Raw genomic sequence first — 23,267 nt, forward strand, 5'->3', positions numbered from 1 at the left:
CCCGAAGTTATCATCCTCCTGGTAACTGATTGTGTTCATTAATATGTGCATTAGTTTTAAGACATAGGATCTAGATATGCAAAAAACGAGTGCGACAATTTTGGCTAGGACTGCATCACCTTAGATACACATAGCATATATCAATTACCAAAATAAAGAATGTAGGACAGAAAGTCAAATAACAAAAAAGGTCACAGGACAAAAAGTCACAAATGATTTTTTGACATTTATTTGAATATATAAGAGAGAAAGATCTTGCAATGTTTCTTTTTATTACATTTACATTTACATGTATCCATTTCAACAGTTCAGGTTTTATTTATTAGCCTTGAAAAATGAACATTTATTAGATTTTAGGCATAAACAACTTTTTTATCAATATTGATATTTATTTATTAAAATTTAATTAAAAATTAGCTTTATTTATAAAAGTTGTAACACATTTTTTTTTATATAAGTGTTTTCTTATTTATGTCAGACCTGATCAGAACTGACTTGTAACTTTTTGTCATACGACTTTCTGTCCTATAATATGTTCCATTTCTCACCTATGGTTAAAAATTTTCTCAGCGTAATTATTAAATAAAATTTCCATAAATATATTCATTATGTTCCGAGTATGTATAGGTAGTGTGCCGAGTTTGTATAGGCCGAGTTTGTACTATGCCGAGTTTTACATGTCCCGAGTTTGTAGTGTGCCGAGATGTCCTGTATTCCTGTTAAGATGTTATAAACTTGTATTACTGTTACATGTACTTTGGATTTTGAATAATACAGTATTGCACTTTTAATCGACTTTGTGTTTATGTTAACTTGCAAGACTTCGTGCAGACTTCACCAGGATCCATTTATTTATTTATGTAAACCAGAATTCCCTTAATCACGCTACCAAAGATTTTTAGGGTTACCCAGTTAAACAGGTTGGGCTCAAGTCATGAAACATGGGGTGGTCCCAGGTTTGTGGGATGAACACGTTTTTCTGGGGTCGAAAAACCCCACAAAACTGGGGTAAAAAACTTCGTTCATAGTTTACACATAAACTGTGAAAATGCGCACCATGTCAGCTGTTGTGGTAATTTTTATCCAACATGAACTTTTGTTTACGTTAAGTTGTTTGCCATTGCGATATATATTGTTTTGCGTAAGTCTCCGGATAGATGGGCTTCATAACCGGAAGTGTAAAAATCATGTCATTTATCAATAATATCATATCATTTCTTTACTTTCTAGACAAATTGTCTTTCTCACTAACTTTGTCGACTAACATTACTCCATCTTGAACAACAATGCATATGCAGTATGAAACAAAGCTTTCTATTGGTTGATTAATCTTTTGACTTTTGTTAAATTCTATGGAGTGCATAATTAACAAAACAATACCAAAAACTGTATTTCATTTTTGTACGAGAAGCTCTATTGATAGTCGACCTTATTATTTACAGAATTTTATTGATAGAACTTCCGATTCCTGTGATAAAAATTACCACAACAGCTGACATGGTGCGCATTTTCACAGTTAATGTGTAAACTATGAACGAAGTTTTTTACCCCAGTTTTGTGGGGTTTTTCGACCCCAGAAAAACGTGTTCATCCCACAAACCTGGGACCACCCCATGTTTCATGACTTGAGCCCAACCTGTTATAGAGTATACTTATCATTTTTTGTCAGTGGACGTGTGAAACGTAGACACCCAACAACACAACACAACTGCAAGAATAAACACTTTAGTTTAAGTCCTCATACTTAAATATTTTTCGTCACAATATTGATATTTATAAGGTTAAAAAACGTCTCAGGTACAAAACAACCTAGTAAGTTAAAAATAATCGACTCGTTACCAAACGACCATCAACCGACTGAATGAGTGAATCAATAAATTTTCATGATAATCACACGTGAGGAAAATTATATTATGTCAGTAAGTCTCCTTAATTTCTTATTAAAATTATTCATAGACAGAGTACAGAGTAAAAAGCTGCTTAAAACTTAGATCTTCATGTTTACCTTTTCAAAATGACTTCTTCTGTGTGTGCAGATTCGTAATTTCAGTCTTACACCATTGTACACAATTTAAATTTAGGGGACGACCATTTGATATTCTGGGGGGGGCCAGGAGGATTTTGAAAATAAATAACTCAGCCTTGATAATTGCAAAAATAAATGGTTTGTTCTTTGGTAGTTTGAAAATAAATTACCTGACTTGGAATGTATTGAAAATAAATAACTCAGCAGGTCTTTAGCTTCTTGGGCCTTCAGCGGTTCCAAAACCCTTCCAAAATTTTTTTGCCTCGCTTCGCTCGGCGAAATATGTTTGACAATACTTTGAAAAAGGCTACGTAGAACCAAACTTAAATACTATGTACATTGTATGTATGCAATACATGTATATTGGTTGGGTATATCAAGGAAATTATATATTTAAATATACAATTCCTTGGGTATATAAATGATTCGTTTCGAAAGAAAAATATAATATACTTAATCTAATTATACCAATTGTCTTTTATAATATATTATGTATTTGTGTTTCGTTTGTCCTGTCTCGTAATATGTATTATCTTAATATGTTTGTATATATTGTCCTTTTGTACACAAGTATGTGTCTGCATGAGGTTATGAATAAAATCTTGAATCTTAAAATTTTTGCAGGGGATAATGATTAATTTTGATTAAATGGTACACAAGAACTTGACTGTACATGTATTATTCATAATTAACAAATATTTTTAAAATTGTATGTTTTCGAATATCATAAATATAGTTGTGAAAATGAATAATCAGTCCCTTGCTTTAATGAAAATGAAAAATCTTGCTTCAATAGTGAAGAAAATGAATAATCTGTCCTCTCAGTTTACAAAAATAAATAACCGATCAAAAACAAATCCTCCTGGCCCCCCCCAGAATATCAAATGGTCGTCCCCTTAGTGCCATTTTCCAAAAAAAAAAAATCAACCGCTTACGCTATACCAAAATATTTGTATTTTTCCAAACTGTCAACTATTTTTAAAATTATTTGATTTTTTTATTCATCTAAATTTTATAAAAGATTTTTCTAAAAACATTTCAATGCTATTTCAACAATATTATATCAGTGTTTACATTATTTGATGATATAAGCGATAAGTATGGCGGAAAAGTTTGATTTGTTGCTGATGAATGGCCCATCATTTTCTGTAATTACCATCTATGTTAATCAGATGTGAATTTGATACTTTGAATGAAATGCATCATCATATCATACACTTAATTTTTTCACGCCCTTTGATCATTTTCTGTATAAAACTACTTAAACATGTTAAAGATGCACATTTTTTTTAACATATATATCACAGCCACTATACTCTATAGTATAGATGTTCTGTCAGATTTATTATACATGGACACTATTTTCTTCCCATTGTCAATATTTTTATTCTATTGACAGAACGTCTAGTGCCTGTGAATATAGTTATACACATTTGTATTGTCAGCCGTTTTCTTTTCATATCATCCATATTTCATTGGTTTTGATTGTACACATGCAATTATTGTGGCATGTTAATGTAAAAAATCTCCGGGGGGGGGGGGGGGGCACTTCCTATGTAATGACTGGTAGAGATGAGCCGCTGGAATTCAATAGGTCACTATTTCATGCTTCATGATGTATGAAAAGGGTGAGAAATTCAGATTAACTATATCAATATGTTGATATTATCACTTGCTGGATACTGTGGATTCATTAATTTTCGTGGGTACCAATTTTCGTGGTATGAGGAAAAATTACATTTTCGTGGATATTTAATTTCGTGGTTTTGGCAAAGTCTAAACTCATTCCTTTAGAAAATCTGTTATTCGTTGAACATTTGAATTCGTGGTTCTCCTGTATCCACGAAATCCACGAAAATTGGTATCCAACGAAAAATAATGAATTCACAGTATATTATAAGTATCTGAATCTAATCAAATGTTCGTATTTATTTTTGATGCGTTTAAAATTCAGTCGTAAATGCATCAGCTATTTGTCAAACCAATTAAACTTTATTCAATGTGGTATTTCTACTGAGGTTAGATATAGATGCAATAAATCCAATCATTTTGACATTTCCACCTAATTAACATTGAAAGGTTTGCAAACATGAAACATTTGAAGAAATTCCATAGCATAGTGTTAGCGTCCTTCAAGAGGGAACAACAAATCAGTTTTTAATTAATGTAAACTCAGTAAAAGTGATACTATCTGAAGTGTTACTACATTTATCTGATAAAACAATATTTATTGTCTTTTCAAATTTAAATTTCTTCATAATTAAAGTTTAAAAGGGGCAAATAGAGGAGTGAAGAATTTATTGGAAAAGCAAGGTGTGATTATTGCGACTGCGTTGCATCTAAACAAAAGCGTAAAATGAGCGGGACCTCAAAATTTTTGTAAACTCTAATGTACAAGAAGATGAAAAATATCCAAATATATCTATAGGTCTGTTTTTTGTTCATTAATATATGACAAGGTATATATTTTTAATAAACGAAATATATGAAAAGGGTGGGGTACTTGATGTCTCAGCTGCTCACCCCTACCCAAGAAAGTTTGAAGTATTCTTTTTATACATCCTTAATACATACATGTACAGATGAAAACCATCTTAGTTTTTTACATTTAATCACAATTTTGAAAACTGAATTTTAAATAAAGATAATAAATGTCTTGTAAAAACTCAGTGCCAATCTGAAAAAAACCATCACAATGTTAAAATTTCAGCACATGAAACATCAACCAAATACTATTTTCAAGTTTAATAGTTCAAGAACTCAAAAGAATTAAATATTATTAACCTCATTTATGATTCAATCAGTTACCAGAACCACGATTTTAGAAAAAACTTATTTTTGGATTTTTATAGTCATTTCATGTCTGTGTATTGATCAAATTTTTTCTTCATACGAAAACATATGACGCCGTTATTTGACATACAAAAATCGCAAAATAATCGGAAACAGTAAAAAGTTGTACATGTTGATGTGAGCAGTGAAAACTCATCACGACAGTATATATATAAAATTGAAAAAAAACCCATATTTTTAATCATTCACAATATTGTTTAACTTTGCATGCACCAGAAAATAATTATCAACCAATTGATGTTTTTCTGTATATAAAGAAAAGAAGGGGGAAAACTTAGGGTTCATGAACTTCATCATGAAATGGACAAATATACAGTGTATCATGGCTGTATTTTCACCTCAAAAACTATTCTGTGTACAGACTTACCTGTACAGTTTGGAAAGTTTTAAGGCCTGGTATCCACTTACTAGATACAAAGTTTTTAGATTTAATTTGCATAACAGAAAAATAAAAACTTTTTAAAAATAAATAAAGTTAAATTTAATTTGCATATCAAAAAAAATTTTTTTTTTTTGCCTGGATTATGGTCATTTTTTTTTCCATTTCTGCAGAATGTGTAAAAATAAACAACTTTGATATGTTTCCTCTCAGGTAACGACTAGTTTGTATTGGATTTACACATCTAATGAGTTAAAGGTAGTAACTGAGTCGGGGCATATTGCTTTTCCGCTAATTTTTCAAAGTCCCAATACTACGTTTCCGCAAATTTGAAATATACGTTTCCGCAATTTGTATTTATTTCTTTCCCGCAAATTTACCTGGTATATTAAAAACATTTGAATGTACATGTATGATAAATTATTTATTTTTTCTTTCTTATAAAGAAAATGTTCTGATCTCAGTATAGCTACAATTTACTAGATATAACTACTGACTCGGGTTATAATAAACTTTTTATAATAGAAACATATGACTGGGATAAAAAAAAATATTACTTTCAGCAAAGGAGTAATTGAAGGATTTTTTTTTATTTAAAATAAATGCTTTTTTTTTTTTCGCTATTGGAATTTCCTTAAATGATTTTTTTTAATATCATGAAACAATTTGTAGTAAACACTGTTAGTAATTTCTTGTGTTCATGCTTTTTAAAGAATAATCAATTTCTATTGTTACGAATAACAATGGACTTTGTTTGCGGGATGTAGAAGCAGGGGTTTCCAGAAACCCCGCTTGTCACAGCCTGTGGTCAAAATCCATTGTTATTCGTAACAATAGATCTATTAAATTTACACGTGTTTCAAAAATAGAAACTATGAAGTATAACAATAGAGCTGGGGTGTAATTACTAATCATTGAAGTGTAATTTCATGGACAATGAAAGTCCCATTTGTCTGTTATCTTCTTAACACTGCTCATTTACAAGCCCCAAAGGAGCAATTTTTGATTGCCTTGCGCAAATATACAAGATCTTTGCTCAATCAATTTCTTTGATGAATTAATGAGATGAAACATTGAACTTTAATGAAAAAATTTGAGCAAACCTGGGAAAAATCATTAAAGGCATGATTTTCCATCTCAAAACTAGAGGATTTTTGTGGGATTGTAAGAAAAATTTACTTGTACAAGTAAATTTTTCAGAAAATTAAGGGGAGATTATTCAAACATTATTTATTTACTTATTTGTGTATATCTTTTTTCACTTCTTCAAGTAAATAAAATACACTTGTACAAGTAGTACCCCTGACTGTATGTGTGTATGTTATCAGAAAATTTGTGTGAGTTTTGTTGCTCTAAAAAAATATTTGAAAACAAACAACGTATAAAGTAATCGTTAATTCGCAATAACTATGTCATTGGAATGCGAATGCAACACACATCCTGAGGTCACACAGGTTCATACAATACTCAGTCCGGCAGTGGGCAGAGCTTTAAAGCGATATCTGTATAGTATACAGATACAGCAAAGTGATATCTGTAGGGCTGTATCTGTATAGTAGAACACCCAATTGCAGGATAAATATTGGAATTTTATATAAATGGCAATTGAAATTTCCACCAACCATTTGGGCATCACCCTTGACCCAGAGGAAAAGAGAACAACGAATGGTGTACAGTACTACCTGTGACTTTATCTTATTAATGGTGGCCATAAAAAATATGTTCACCATGGTGGCCCTATATGTTCATCATCATACCCCCTGTTGCTTTTTTAATACACAATCAAAAACTTGTCAAGGATAAAGGGAAATCTTGAATGCATTGAAGTGTTAAAATTATATAACTTACAGGTCAGGTGTCTCAGGTAAAATATATATGTATGTGTTTGTCAAATTTAATAACTGTGTTTATGACAAGAAATTGAAAAATAAAATGAAATAATAAAACTAGTTGAACAAATACATGTACCTTTTCAATAATTTTTGATCAATTTAAGTTATTTTTTATATTAAGTCTATTTTTTGGTAGTGAAGAATAAATGAATATCATTTTCAAATATACTGCAAACATTTACAATGCCTGCCTTTTTCTATTGACAAGGTGTTTCTTAAATTGATTTTCTAAAATCAAAATGGTTTAGTATTGTAGATAGACTGATCTGTATTCAACATTGTTTAATATATATGATTAAGATTGTCTTTAGGACTTATGCTAAATAAAAATTAGGCAATTCATTATTTCTTTATTGAATACAATATTTATAAGTATTAAAAATATTCATTACAGCAAAATTTGATAATATTTTTATTGTCATATGATATTTTAAACATGATCCATGTTTTAGAGGTTAAGCATTTCTTTTACTTTTTGTTCTTGGGTTAGAGACATTATAATGAGAAGGTAAATAATTTTCAAATGGATTATCTCATAGTTGTTTTGTTAATTTTAAGATCAAGGAATAGGTGTTCTTCATTGACCTACCAGTTTACACATTCTATCCTTTCTAGGAATTTTATATTGTCCTATTTTCTATCATGTGTCAATTTTAAATTATGACCAAAAATTCTCTACCTATTGACACAATCAAGTTTACAGTTTTTATCATAAGTTTTTATTTTTAGATTTTTCTTTAAATTCATTTTTTATAAAGGACTTTAAAAGTCTTAATTCATTCAAGTCCCTGCAATTATTAACTTATCTAAAAGGCCTAGGTTGATTGAAATATTCTTTGTAAATGTATACCAAGAATATGTATCATGCCAGTCCAGCACTATTGACAATATGATAGACTGAAAAAAAATGATTTAATTAATAGACCATTAAAGTGTCACCATCTTTAGCAGTGCACTTTATTTTTTCTGGAGACAAATTTTGAAAGAAATTAACCAAACTGAAGATAACATATTTAATCAGTTTCAAGACAATTTCTTTAAAAACATTTTTTTTATAAGATTAACTTTATTTATTAAGATATATAAGAACATTTTTCATTATGATTAGCATTTTTTTTTAACATTTATCAAAATTTGATGATAACTAGGTGGGCATTTGGTCTTTTCAGTGATTGTTTATGCACAACTCTTGTTTTGAGATTTGAAGAAAATTTAGATAAATAAAATTAGTTTTTGACCATATATCATGTATATAATAATGGTACTTGTAGTTTTCCTGAATAACATTAGATGTTATCAAAATTTATTGTAAAAGAATTGATATTGATCATCTTATTTTGTTAAGAAACCAAATTGTTTAATTACTTTCATTTTTTTTTATTTAAAATATCACTTGCATGATTATTAGTTAATTATTAATAGTAATCATTCATTTAATAATGTTAACAAACAATTTAATACAATGTACATCATGTACATTTATATAAACCTTTTACTTAAAAACAATTATTAAGTTTTTTTTCCGGAAACGTCATCTTTTTTTCGCGGAAAAGTAATGCCAATTTGTGGAAACGTAAAACGCCGCTGAGTTGAAATTATCAATTGCAATATAGGTGGGTTTTTTTCACACCTTCTGCAGGAAGAAAAAAATAATGCCCATATGCAAATTAAATTTGAATTTGATGTCTAGAGGAAGCCAGTCCTTAAAACTTTCCAAACTTTACAGGTAAGTCTGTACACAGAGTAGTTTTTGAGGTGAAAATACGGCCATATTTGTCCATTTGTTATGATGAACCTTACAAGGTTGTAGAAAATCCATGACAACTTGCCCCACTGCTGATTCAATACTTTTTCACCAAAGTCTCTACATAGTACCTTCTCACCAAACTCTGGTTTACCAACTCGCCACAGTTATAAAACATGGTACTGCTGCCATATAGCCTTGTTGTGCTAATGCGACATAAAGCAACAAAAAATCAATCAATAAAACATGGTAAAATCCTATTGACTTTATTCCTGCCATCTTGCCCAACTTATGAAAATGGGAAAAAATCCTGTTGAATTTAGTCCTGCAAGAGAAATATATGTAATATACAATATGTATATGTCTCTGGTCCTGCCAACTAGCATGACTTGCCTCAATTTTTTAAAGAATAAAAATCAAACCAATAAAGGTCTGCCATCTTGCTTCACTTATGAAAAATAGTAAAATCCTGATGAGTAATTTTAGTTCTTAGTGACAAACTCACCTTGCTCAGTATGAAAAAGAGTGGAATCTCAGTGACTAAAGGACTGTAGTGCTACCTCTCCCCATCAGTAATGGAAATTAATATTATGCCATCCTGCTTTTTTACTACCAACTCACTCCATTTACATGAAAATGAGTTAACCCTAAAGATTAAAGTTCTGCAAACTCTCCACACTTATCATGCCTATGAAAAGTAGAATACAATCTTACTGCATTAACTCGTCCCACTTATGGAAAGGAGTAAATTTGCTTTGATCAAGATCAAGTAATATGGAAAGAATAAATATCCACTTCATGATATACACCAATTACGTTAGTAAAATAATAAAAATAAAAATGTTATTTTTTTTTGTTTATTTTATTTGTTTTAGGGCAGGAGATTTTATAGTTCTCTCTTGAAATCACACAGTGAAATTATTCCAAAGAAAATGTTTTTATCAGATAACACTCTTGGACTGAGAGATATTATTATGGAAGTGATTTCTTTGTTAAAAGAGGTATGTTAAGAAATACTATAGTTTTAATCAATTATTGTGAAACAAAACAAATGTAAGGCCAATCATATGGGAGTTAAAACAAAACAGTGCTAGAGGTTTGTTTCAATTTGCTGAATTGCATATATTTGATCCTGTCATATCCTAAATTATAATAAAAAGCGTTTGTGTCAGAAGCATCATGTTTTCAAGGTACTGAAGGTTGTATAAATTCCAATACTACGTTAATTTGTAAATTACATGCTTTTAACAGTATAGATGTATTGTATGGATATTATGTATTTTTGTTTGATTGATTTAAATTTATATTAATTATAGAACAAAAAGGTTGTGGTCAATGATGAAAACTGCAATAAATCAACCTGGGAGTCCTACATAAATATGGTGAAGAAAAAGGTACTCATTAAACATTGAACTTAGTCAGTAATAGGTTGAAACTTATAACCTGATTTCCATGTGTGTACATGTTTAAAGAATAACCTAAATTACTTACCTCTTCTGTGCAAGTTTTTTTCAATTATTTTAAAACATTTTAAAGAGTTTAAGTCATGTAAGTGTTAGTTTTAATTGTGTATTTTGTCATATTTATTGTTTATAAAGTTTTAATTATTATTATTAATTTATTTTACTAGACTCCATCAAAAACAATAGCTGTTGTATCAGTACAACCCAAACATGGATTGAAACAGTTGTACTGGTCCCGCCAGTATTACATGCTGGATAATAATGAATGGGAACCATTACTGGACAGTAACTTGACCAAATGGTTTGATAGTTCCACAGGGGAACTTTCTTATCATGTAGGTAAGTTGAAGATATCCTAAGTATCTAGAAAAACAATAGAGTTGGTGGTCTTGTTGACATCAGCTCTGGTACCCAGCTTGAAAAGGAGGAAGCATGAGTTCCTTCCCAGCCCAGGTCAAACCAAAGACCTCAAAACTGGTATTTTTCTACTTCTTTGCTAAGCACAACATTTAAGAGTAAGAGTCTCTAGGAGTCCAAATAAAGCATCTGAGAAAATGACATGTCTTCTTGCATGTTTATGTTTTTTTTTCTCCATCTTACATGCTTATGACATTTTAATTATAGTATATGTACAGTATTTTAGAACTTAAACATCTCAATAAAATACATGAAAATTGAGGCCATGAAGCAAATAATTAAAACATACAATATGTATATAATAGTAATACTTGGTTAGATTTAAATTGATGGATTTATGATACTTTTTAATTTTGTTGTTCAGGGCCAAAAATGTAGGCTTTTTCTTTCTTGTTCTCCTTTTTAAATTTTATTTTTGTTTACAGTTGATGACCCAACATCAGTCGAAGATCTCAAGGTTATTGTTGAGGAACATCCTGTCATTCTACAAACACATATTCAGGTAATGTATACATGTATAGGACTCATTAATGTGAAATTTGTACTAGCTTTATCTTATAGTATCTTATCAATTGTGAATATAAAAGTTCAAGCTGTGCAGCAGTTCACAGATACACATGTTTCTGATTCATATTGTATAATGGAAAACTATAAATTCAGAAATTATTGCGATGTTTATATTACAAATGTATTATTGCAAAAAATGTTAATGGTTTATAATCACAATAATTTCAACCTGCATTTTTATATGTCCTAATTAAACAGGATTTTTCTTATCATTGCAAAATTTTAAATTGCATTTTAGTCTAAAATGTCAAAATTTAAATAATAAATGCATGCACTAATTTCTGAATTTACAGTATATTTTTGGTGTTTTAACGCCACATTTAAGCACTTCATTTAGGCTATTTCCTGGAAGTCGAACTATCCAAAGAAAACCATAACTTTTGATAGGAAAACTGACAATCCTAGTCAATTATGATTGGAGTCTAGTGTACCCGCATGAGAGGGGTTCGAACTCAAAAACTCAGTGTTGACTGGCTAATGATTACTGTAGACCACTCTGCCACTGAGGCCCCCAATGGGTAGAGAAAAGATTTGGATCTAATATTAAGATATAACCCCATAAAAATATAGGAGAAATATCCAAATACATTGTAAAATATTGAATTAATAAACTTTCAATGATACATCAAATGTTGACACAATATACAGTCAGGGGTAATACAGGGGGAACTAGGCAGATAAAAGTAATGCAGATCTAAATTCTGTTTTAGGTGTTTAACATTGAGAAAAATTCTAACTTATAGTTTACTTTATTATTTTTTAGCCTGATATCCCAGGACTGTTTTTCCAATGGGAGGCTGTGTTTTGTGAGGAGTCAATTAAAGCAGGGATTATAAAGACTTGTCAGTTATGGATCCAGAAATGTCAGCATGGAAGGATATTTATATTGTTAGATCTGACCAAAAATGCCAGCTGTATGTTAATTTACCATAACAACTTTAAAATGTCATCTGATATTTTAGTAAAGCAACCTTTTATCAAAGAAACTTATTTATTGTAAATTATTTTTACTAATTGTAAGAGAAACTTATCTGTTGTTATTTTTTTTTTTTATTAGAAAAACTAAACTAAATTTATTATTTAAGTCATACTTAAAAGGTTATTGGCCAAGTCCATGATATGTGTAATAAAAAGAATTGCTTTGGGGTAGATGCTTATGGAGTTATGAGACAGCTTTTAAATGAAGATTTTAATATATAAAAGTGAAAGCACATGAGAACAAAATCATAATCACTCCAAAACTACTTCAATGTATTCTGTGATAAACATCCAGACCCAGCAAGTTCAAGATTGTCTCTAAAAATCAAGCCTAGTAATTAATATTTTTTGTAAAGTAGATACTATCCAGATTTATGTTTTGCAAGGTAAATAAGAGATTGCTTTGTTTTGTTCATAATTTCTATTATTATTTTTTAAGATATGGATTCTAGTTTTCAAGAAGAGGTAAAGAATTGTATGGAAGGACTTGTTAAAAAGGTAATTGCCACTCTGTTTACACATTTTTACATCTGAAATAAATAAAGAGAACAAACAAAGAGATAGACTTGAACATGTTGAAGGTGGTAAAAAAATTATTTCTGAGGTGTCAGATCAGCTTTAACATGTTAATGACGTATAACTAGATACTATCTTGTAATTCTCTGACCTAGAAAAAAAACGTATATCAGTAAGAATTGAATTGATATTACAAAGAATTTTGCTTCCATAAAGCTTTAATTTTCACATTCAGATATCTATGAATCTTTATTTTCAATCTAAAAAATTACTAAGTTTATGTTTAACTATACAAATTATATTTCCACATGACCTCATATCAACCCATACTAATTTTAAGTTTCTTGTGTACAATTTGGAAATTAGTATGGTGTTCCTTATCACTTAACTAGTATATATTTGTTATGGGACCAGCTGAAGGACGCCTCCGGGTGCAGAAATTTCTCGCTACATTGAAGACCTGTTGATGACCTTCTGCTGTTGTTTCTTCTATGGTCAGGTCGTTGTCTCTTTGACACATTCCCCATTTCCATTCTCAATTTTATAATGTAATACAGAACATTTCTAAGAATTCTCTCTTTAAATTAGGCAAGGGAGATAACTCATACTGATATAAGAAGAGAAAGATGTGATATGATTGCCAATGTGACACAACTCTTCTCTAGAGACCCATGACATAAAAGTTGTGTTTACTTTTAAAAACGATCAAATTAAACAGTGAAGTTAACAATTGACTTATTGTATTGAAGTAAAAATGGGAAGTTGCTAATTTTTCATGAAACTAAAACTATCAAACATGCTTACCAGTACTTATATTTTTATGGCTTCCTGCCAGCCAAGGAAAAGTATATCATTATATTTTTACAATCATAATTTACCTTACATTTAGTTTATGTAAGACTATGACTTTTTGGCAACGATTATAGATTTAAATACAGTCACTATTGATATTTATGATGTTTTTCCTTGTAGCTAGAAGATATTCCTGTGTATTTATACAGTGTTGATAAAGAAGCAGTAAAATATACGTTGCCACCTAATCCTGGGTTACTGGCGACAATTCAAGGGTCACATGGTATAGACTTGTTTAATAAGGTAAAGAAACAGCAATTAACCATTTGGTTTTACAGGAATAACGTGTATAGGAATATGGTTAAGTAAGACATCTGGTCATAGGTGTAACGTCTTTCACAATTTGTTCCTTAAAACTCAAGAAATCTACTTATTCTGGTCATTAATGTTTCTTGGAAAGAAGAATTGTAATCATTATTTAATGTATCTGGCCAATTTATATATTAATAAAATGTGTTTTTTTTTTATTTATCTTTAGAACACAGTCATGCTGTTTCAAGATAATACATTTTCTAAAATGGCAGATTCGGCAGGTGTAAAACATGTAAATGTGAGTATCTGAAATGTTAAACTTGAAAATAGTTTTATTCACACAAGAAGAATAGTATATTTTAGTAAAGAATAAAGAAGATCCCCATTCTCAGTTTCATTATGGATTTGAAAAAATAATTATGTTGTGTCGTTGTTCTCCTCTTATATTTAATGCGTTTCCCTCAGTTTTAGTTTGTTACCCCGATTTTGTTTTTTGGCCATGGATTTATGAGTTTTGAACAGCGGTATACTACTGTTGCCTTTATTTATATACCATTGAAAAAGAAAAAAAACCCAGCAATTTGCTGGTGCAATAGTTTCAGACATATTATTTGTGTGTATCAGCAAGAAAAAAAAATAATAACATATGAAATTTTGTATTAATACCCACTATTTACTTAAGTTTTAGTGATATTATATACAAGCATCACAATGATATACAAAACACTATTAAAGAATTTTTCTTTGAAATCATGCTCAAATAGTACTTAATCTGGTGATATTACATCTGTCCATTCATTACTGCAATATTACTGCTATACTTGAGAGAAAGTATCAAAATTCGTTAAGAAAATGTGAGTTTATGCTGATGATTTGATTTTTTTAGGCTTCAAAAGTGTTACAGAAGCCGACATTAGTAAGTGTTATATATTTTTAAAATCTGTTTATTTCATTCTCTTCCGATATACCTTAATAAGAGATGTCCATTTATTAAGATTAATAATTATAAGAATGCTGCAAAAGCTTGATTGATTTAAAGATTGCCTGTTCTTGGATTTGTTGGAAATATTATATTTTTTTTTAAATTGAGAAATGTTTGAGAATTGTTGTATGTCATATTCATCAGATAATTTCCTTTTAACTTCTTTGTTATAATATTTCAGAACTTTTTAAGATTAAGAATAGTAATAGAACATTACCAGTATTTCTTTGAGCTATTGGTTAATTTGTATCACATTCAATAGCTATCTTATGTCACCTTCACCCAGTTTCTCTTTTGACTGATATCCAATTCTTCACAATTTTGAATAAATAATACAACCATACACATTACATATATTGAAAATTCATCACTTATACCGTAATATTTCAGATTTTGAATAAACTGATTTTCACATCACCACGTCAGCCAAATTTTCTTCAAGATATGGAGTTCAGAGTTGAAGAGGACCAATCACCTTGTTTACCTTTATATAACCTCAAAGATAATTTCCATGAAAATTGTTTATCAGGGGAAGTAAGCCAGGGTATTAAAGCATCCCTGTATGGATCAAATATTCATTCCATTGAAAAGTAAGTTATTTTTTGGTACATTTTTTAATTGCTTAATATAAATCATTTATTAAACTTTCTCAATATTTGTTTGAAATCAGATTCTATTTAATTTATTCAATTTATTCAATTTCTAATCTTAAGTGCATATGAACTAATAATGAAATCGCACCTTAAGGTGTAATACCACCAAATCATGGTACGTCACATCCGGTTGCATACGAAAGTAGGTCTAAAAAAATATTCCCATGAATTTGACCGTTGTAGGTAATTAATCCTACATTTTTTTGCAGTAAAACTATTTCTGTGTCATAAACATATGTCTTGGCTATTTCAAAACATTTGTGATTTCTAAAGAAAATTTTGTAATCTTGAGGTTACATGGTGACTAAACCTTGTACACAGATAGAATAAGGGGAGAAATTTGATTGGTTAACTTCCAATGATGGTTATTTTCTTATATGCAATGAAATGTTATGTGAAACTTTTTCTATAAAACTGGACAGGATAAAACTTTACTCATGCCAAGTATTTCTTTATTTGAAACAAAGATAAATTCTGCATAATTTTTTGAAAAGTGCAAATTTAACAAAGACTAATAGGGGAAAATCAATGGTGGTATTACACCTAATATGGGAAGCTGTACATGCACCTATGGCCTTGTGAGTAATCTCATGTGTTAAAATTTCTTGCTATTTAAGTGAAATAATACAAAAAATGAAATATTCTGAGTGGATTGAGTCTCCAAAACACATTTTATGAGAAAATTGTCTTGAAATAGGACTGGACCATGAATATTCAGTTGACAGAACAAGCCATACTAAGTGCATATATTTATTTTTTTGGAGGGGGATGGGCTTTTTCTCCTTATTTCTTATACTTTTCTATGATATAACTTTTTCCTAGGTAATACTTAAATAAATATATAGTTATAAGTAGATGAAATTATTTTTAATGTTGTAACGACAAGTTATTCACTAAAAGAGAAGCCTTTTATTTCCCTCTTTTCAACGCGGCGTAAATTTAATTTTTACGTTAGGACTTATTGAAACCTCCATGACGACAGTAAACTTTTATATGGATTGTTCATTCTGCTAAAATGCTTCAATTACTCATTTCTTATAACATTTCTACCATAAATGAGTGAAAGTTACCCCAATATTTTTATTTATTGGCCTGAAAGTTGAAATTTTGAGGAAATGAGAGTATAAATTGACCCAAAGAGACCTTATAAAGAAGACAAAGAGGTTTATTAGTGGTATTTTATCTTCCTAAAATCATCTTGTGTATCATTTTCAACTGTTTGTAGGCAGATAAGATATATATTTGATCATTTATTGGTCCACACTCTATTCTATCCTGATGCGGCTTGGTTTGGATTTGTCAAAGAAATTTTGCTCAAATCGCTGTAGATGTCGTCTTTCAATACACCCTTCCTCGTCCTGAATATGCATGAAATATTTGCCACTGGACGTTAAGCAACCAACAATCAATCAATCAATTCAATATACTAGATTTTTCTCAAACTGTTGAACTGATTATGACAAAACTTGACAGAAATGCTTGAAATAACCAGTATTACAAAGGGAAAAAGTCATATTCAGTTTATTGAACAAAAAGGTCTTCTTTACCATCTAGATATGTTACAAGTATTTTTTAAACAAAATCTGATACATTAAGTATTCCATTAAAGTTATTAAAATATCATTATTGTGATTTATTAAAGTATCCATCAGCTAAAATATAAGTACCAGTATACAAAACAGGCAAGATACCTTTAAATTCTTGTTCACAAACACAAACTGTCTTGATTTTATATTATGCTTTATTTAGATTTATAGCTCATACAGTGAATACTATCATTTATCTCAGGTTTCAGAAAAGTTTTGAAGCCTACCTGATGAAAAAAGAAGACCCCTCCATTCAGTTAAATCCTGATGACAGTACACATGTATCTAGTGATGATGAGGTCATAATTCAGAACAAATCTTTTACAAGAGAGCTACCTAAGTGGATGTTGGGTACCAGTAAATCTGCTTCATCTTCATCCCTGTCAAGTCATCGTTCTGACAGTGTCAACAGTACAGCTTCATCAGACCAGAAGAAAGCCAGGTAAGAGAAAATATCATGAACCATATTTAACAGTTAACTCTTTTAAAGTTGTAGACATTTAACAAGTTGAACTGTAGTGGTATTAGCAGTTATATGGTAATACATCTAGTTTTGAAGTTCAAAATTCTTGATAATTAGGTTCTTTAAAGGAGAAATTTTGTATGCATATCCTTATTTATAATCAAATTAATGAGATGACACATTACACCTAGCAGTTTATTATTAATAATTTAGAACATCTTGTAGTAACCGAAATTAACATGAAAGTAAAATGTTGTTAAATTTCTGGTCCTTATATTCACAAAGCTGTAATTAGTTATTAATATTTTCCCAGATCTACAGCTTATGTGATGTCGGAGAAGGAACTTGTAGAGGTAGCTACAGAAATCCTCAAACAGGTATTAACTATTGTTTATGTAATATATACATGTTTCTCGTTTCTCGTTTTGTTTATATAGATTAGACCGTTGGTTTTCCCGTTTGAATGGTTTTACACTAGTAATTTTGGGGCCCTTTATAGCTTGTTGTTTGGTGTGAGCCAAGGCTCCGTGTTGAAGGCCGTACTTTAACCTATAATGGTTTAATTTTTTTAAATTGTTACTTGGATGGAGAGTTGTCTCATTGGCACTCACACCACATCTTCCTATTTCTATTTACTATTGTTGACCAATGAGACAAAATAACATAATTGATTATAGATGTAAAATATGGAAAATGTGTACTCTTTTTTTCTAGTATTATGAAATTGTTCAAAATTGATGAGTACAACAGTAGTATATATATGATCAATTAAAAAGAATTATAACTAGATAAATAAGTCCATAGCTTAATTGGATAAGTTTCAGTTTACGTACATATAAGTCTGAATTTTAGATAATGATTTGAATGAATACAAAAACATAATTCAATTTTCTAAAAGATACATGTGATAACATCAGTGATCTTATGTACAGGTAGATATAGTTTTCAGTCTTAAACAGAGCTTCTTAAGTTAAATTTAAAAGAGATTATGGTAAATTATGAATTGCAGTGATGGAAGCTTAATTCATATGTTCCAGACCGTATGAGTATTTCAAAATACTCATACGGTCTGACTAATATTGAAAAAGATGGTCAGGTTTATTAGATACAAATGCATATAGCAGATCAACAAAACTTACCTATCAAATTAATATAAAAAAAGTTCAATTTTAGTTGAAACAAAAACTTTATATTTCAACTTTTTTTTTAAATTCACGCTTATTAAATCTGTTAATCTCTTGTATCTAGCATGTCGATCAGTAATACATTAATTGAATTATGATCAATGAAATTGAAGATATTGGAAGTAAATATCATGTGGGAGGTCAATTGTTTTGGAATATTTAGCAACTTTACCAACAAATGCAAATGCCAAGGAACATGCATGAACTGCATACATGAAAATTTTCAAAAATATTACGTTACTTGAATTGTGTCACCTTGGGTGATAGTACCAAAATAGGATTCAGATTTACCATTAAACAAATACTTAATTTCAATTGTTTGTTTGTTCATTTTATCCTATTGTAATAAATTATCAATAAAAAATTTTAAAACTAAAAATCACTAGTAAAATAAAGATTGTGATAAATGCTTGTTTCAATTTATTTAAATAATCCCGTATGAAAAAATAACATGTATTGTCAGCTCGTACCAGACTGTTGGCTTATACTCATAAGGTCCAACCGTATGGTATGGTCGGACCGTACGAGTCCAAATACTCATATGGTCTGGAACACATACATTGAATTCAACCTCCTTCCTGATGAAGCTTTACTTTCATTTTGTTTTTAAAGAGTGACAAACAATACAAAAGGGATGCTCAAACTCATTAGTTAAAACTAAATGACAATGCCATGACTTACAACGAAAAAAAATTAATACACAAACAACAGTACACAAAACACAACAGACAACTAAAAGCTGAGCAACATTAAACCCGACAAAAACAGGGTTAGTCTCAGGTAACTAGTTCTGCTCAACTTGTGGATACCATTTTGTTACTCATTCAAGCAAGCTGGCCTATTTGAAGCTTTTGTTGATTAATAAAATTAATGATTGTCATCTTTTACTTGAAATTTTATTTTGAATTTAAGGCAGGAAGAGAAGATATTCTGCATAGAATTCAGGAAAAAGAACTGCCAATAATCACTTGTTCAAAAAAGGGAGACAACAAAGAAACAAACATTATAATAACTAAAACAGAATCCAACTACACAGCCATGGTGGAAGTAACTGAAGAAAATGGAGTGGATCCCTCATGTATAAGTGCCTCGAGTAAAAAGAGAAAAACATTCTCTAAAAAGAAAACCGCTTCTACTGGTAATAAAACAAAAGACATATTAGATTTAGATTTTATGGACTCAGAAGATATAAAAGACGAAATAAATGTGAAAAACTCAGGTTGTGAATCTAGTAAGAGAGACAATATTGTACCTCAGCGCCTGGAAATTACGAAAACAAACCAGTCCGTACAGTCAAAAACAAATTTCTCTAACGATTTATTTGACACTGTTCCTGTTTGTGAAGAGGAAAAGGACATGGAGATGAAATCAAAGAAAAATATTAGTGATGAAACTTGCATTTTAGGTGAAGAAAAAAATAACGACTCAATTAAAACTTCAAATAGTTACCTGTTTACAAAACTATCTAAAAGGTTACATGACCAAGTTGAAAGTAAATGTAATAATGACGGTATAAATGAATCTTGTTCTAGTAGAGATGAAACCTCTTTAAATATTGACCCAACAGAATTGTTTCAAAACTTACCAGAAGACGATTCTCAAAGACAGAGTGTAACATTTAAACCAAGGAAGAAACTAAAGACTGTAGAAACACGTCATGATCACCAGTCAAATGATAATCATAACAATAACAATGTTAAGTCTGCCATTGCCAGTGCTAAACCAAAGAAACCTGATTTGTCTTTCTTAGATGATATATTTGGATGAATTACTTGCATTAAGTATTTGTTTATAAATTATATTGGATTACAGACAGGGATGGGGTCGATTACTTTGAAATGTAATCGATTACATTACAATTACTTTGCTTATTTTATGTAATCGATTACATTATGATTACACCCAATTTCAAATGTAATTGATTACATTAGATTACTTTTCTCCATTGTAATCATGATTACTTGTGATTACTTATGATTACATTGTATATTTTACATAACATCAACAAACTAAATCTATAGAATTTTTTTAATATCATAAATATATACAAGTTAAGTAAAGTGATACTAAGAATCCCTTCATCTGACGATTAGACCATAAATCGATAGTCAGACACACACTTTCTGCTGAGCGTAATTTTTCCTTTATATTTGATTGAATATTGCTTGCTTTCTGATGTAATATTTTGCTAGAAAGATGTTTCCTGCTAGGAAGTTGATATTTTGGATTCAATGATTCGACAAAGGTCTTGAATTCAGGACTCTCTACAACTGAGAGTGGTGTTAAATTTCCAGCTACAAATGAAACCAAAGCATCTGTAATCTGCATTTGAGAAGCATCATTGGCAGAGTATTTTGAAACTGATGTAGATTTTGTAAAGTTGCTTATATTTGTTTGCGATATTTGTGTACCATCCTCAGATTTACTTTGAATGAAAATGTCTCTGTGCTTTCTCTGTAAAAGAAAACAAAAACATGGTTATTTATTTATTATTTATAAAAAGAATTAAACAGACAGTGACTAATTAATGATCAAGTACATTGTAGTCTTATTGTGTTTGACCTGAGGACATAATTGACATGTATACATGTTTTTACAGGTGTTAATCCCCATTTAAAATTTTATGACAATCAATAGGTGTAATAAAAATGTGTTGTGTTAATTGCATTATTAAATAATGTTATGAATTGCTAATATTAATTACATGCACAATTATATAACATATTTTAATATTGAACATTTAAAAAAAACATTTTGTGTAAACTAAAAATTGGAAGTATTTTCAAAGTTTATATAGATGTTTGAAGCAATGAAAACATAAAATATTGTAATATTTATAAAGTACAAATTGTAGACCTGATACCCTTGCTCTAAATTTTGGTCTCTCAAGAAATGATAATAATCATGATAATATTTCAACATTTCAATAATTATTTAAACTAACTTACCTTTAAATGTGTCACAAAGTTTGATGTTGTTTTGGCATTGCCAGAGATGTATGTTGGACAATATTTGCACTTTGCCTTCACAGTCCCAGAATTTGGTGCATGATCGGGAAACACAAAGTGTTTCAAAGCAGACATTTTATATAAATTTCAACATAACATCCAATTCAAAAATTAAAGATAAAAGCTTAGTTATAGACTTATAATATAAATAAAATCTTTCAACAAAGAAAATTTAAATATCCAATAAAAAGAGTGAAAATAACTAGTGAGTAGATTTCAATGCAAGAGTTAATACTAAGAAAATTCTAGTTTAAACCAGTGTGATCACTGAAGTATAGAAAATAAACATGTTTCACTTTTTTCTAATTAAATAGTTTAAATCTTAAATCAATCTCAAATCTTAACCATAGTTATACAAAACTTTTTCAAACAGTAATAAAGATCAATGACAATTGGACAATGTAAAACATTGTAAACCTAAGTTTAATGTGCCAGCATGATTTATTTAAAAAAAAAATATGTCTCTAAAATTTGTAATCATCAAGTAATCATATAAATGTAATCTAAAAGTAATCTAAAAGTAATCATGATTACACCTGTTTTTTGCAATGTAATCGATTACATTCCGATTACTTGTAATCAGAAAATGAATGATTACTGATTACATGTGATTACATGACAAAATGTAATCGATTACAGCTGATTACGATTACTGATTACGATTACCCCATGCCTGATTACAGAGTGTTTATAACAATTTTATGTTCATTTTAATAATACAAGATTATTAACCTGACTTTTACATATATAGCTCACCTTTCCTAAAAGGAAATGTGAGCTTTTTGCCATCACTTGGCACCCGTCGTCGTAACGTCGTTGTCGTCGTCCATCGTCGTTGTCGTCGTAAACTATTTCAAAGATCTTCTCCTCTGAAACTACTGAACCAATTACAACCAAACTTTAGCTGAATGATCCTTAGGGTATCTAGAATAAAGATTGTGTTTTATTTTTCATTTTGTGAAAAAAATGGCCACCATGGCTAAAAATAGAACATGAGGGTAAAATGCAGTTTTTGACTTATATCTCAAAAACAAAAGCATTTAGAGCAAATCTGACTGGGGTAAAAATGTTCATTAGGTCACGATCTATCAGCCCTGAAATTTTGAGATGAATCAAACAACCTGTTGTTGGGTTGCTGCCGCTTAATTGGTTATTTAAAGGAAATTTTGCAGTTTTTGGTCATTATCTTGAATATTATTATAGATAAAGATAAACTGTAAACAGCAAAAATGATCAGTAAAGTAAGATCTACAAATAAGTCAATATGACCAAAATTGTCAATTGACCCCTTAATGTGTTATTGTCCTTGAATGACAATTTATCACAATTTGTTCATCATATTTGCTTACTTTAAAAATCTTCTCCTCTAAAGCTACTCAACCAAATTCAACTAAACCTCAACTGAATGATCAGTAGGGTGTATAGAATAAAGTTTGTGTTTTATTTTCTATT

At 29.8% G+C, this 23,267-nt stretch overlaps 2 protein-coding genes across 2 annotated transcripts; one reads left to right on the forward strand and one right to left on the reverse strand.

Annotated features, from left to right (window-relative positions):
* Positions 1 to 3,100: 3,100 nt before the first annotated feature.
* LOC134716801 (uncharacterized) lies at positions 3,101 to 20,614 on the forward strand. The gene is made up of 14 exons (XM_063579808.1): positions 3,101 to 3,174; positions 9,770 to 9,895; positions 10,211 to 10,288; positions 10,525 to 10,696; positions 11,200 to 11,276; positions 12,105 to 12,255; positions 12,759 to 12,817; positions 13,808 to 13,930; positions 14,166 to 14,237; positions 14,826 to 14,855; positions 15,312 to 15,511; positions 17,363 to 17,602; positions 17,937 to 18,000; positions 19,720 to 20,614. The coding sequence occupies exons 1-14, from the start codon at positions 3,127 to 3,129 to the stop codon at positions 20,572 to 20,574; spliced, it is 2,295 nt and encodes a 764-aa protein (XP_063435878.1). The 5' UTR covers positions 3,101 to 3,126; the 3' UTR covers positions 20,575 to 20,614.
* Position 20,615: 1 nt separating this feature from the next.
* LOC134715922 (E3 SUMO-protein ligase ZBED1-like) lies at positions 20,616 to 22,488 on the reverse strand. Its single transcript, XM_063578486.1, has 2 exons — positions 21,756 to 22,488; positions 20,616 to 21,261 (listed from the first exon to the last, which is right to left on the reverse strand). Exons 1-2 carry the CDS (start codon positions 21,888 to 21,890, stop codon positions 20,842 to 20,844), a joined length of 555 nt encoding a protein of 184 aa, XP_063434556.1. The 5' UTR covers positions 21,891 to 22,488; the 3' UTR covers positions 20,616 to 20,841.
* Positions 22,489 to 23,267: the final 779 nt, after the last annotated feature.

This window comes from Mytilus trossulus, chromosome 4 (genome assembly GCF_036588685.1).
Source record: "Mytilus trossulus isolate FHL-02 chromosome 4, PNRI_Mtr1.1.1.hap1, whole genome shotgun sequence".
In the NCBI taxonomy this organism is placed as follows: Eukaryota; Metazoa; Mollusca; class Bivalvia; order Mytilida; family Mytilidae; genus Mytilus; species Mytilus trossulus.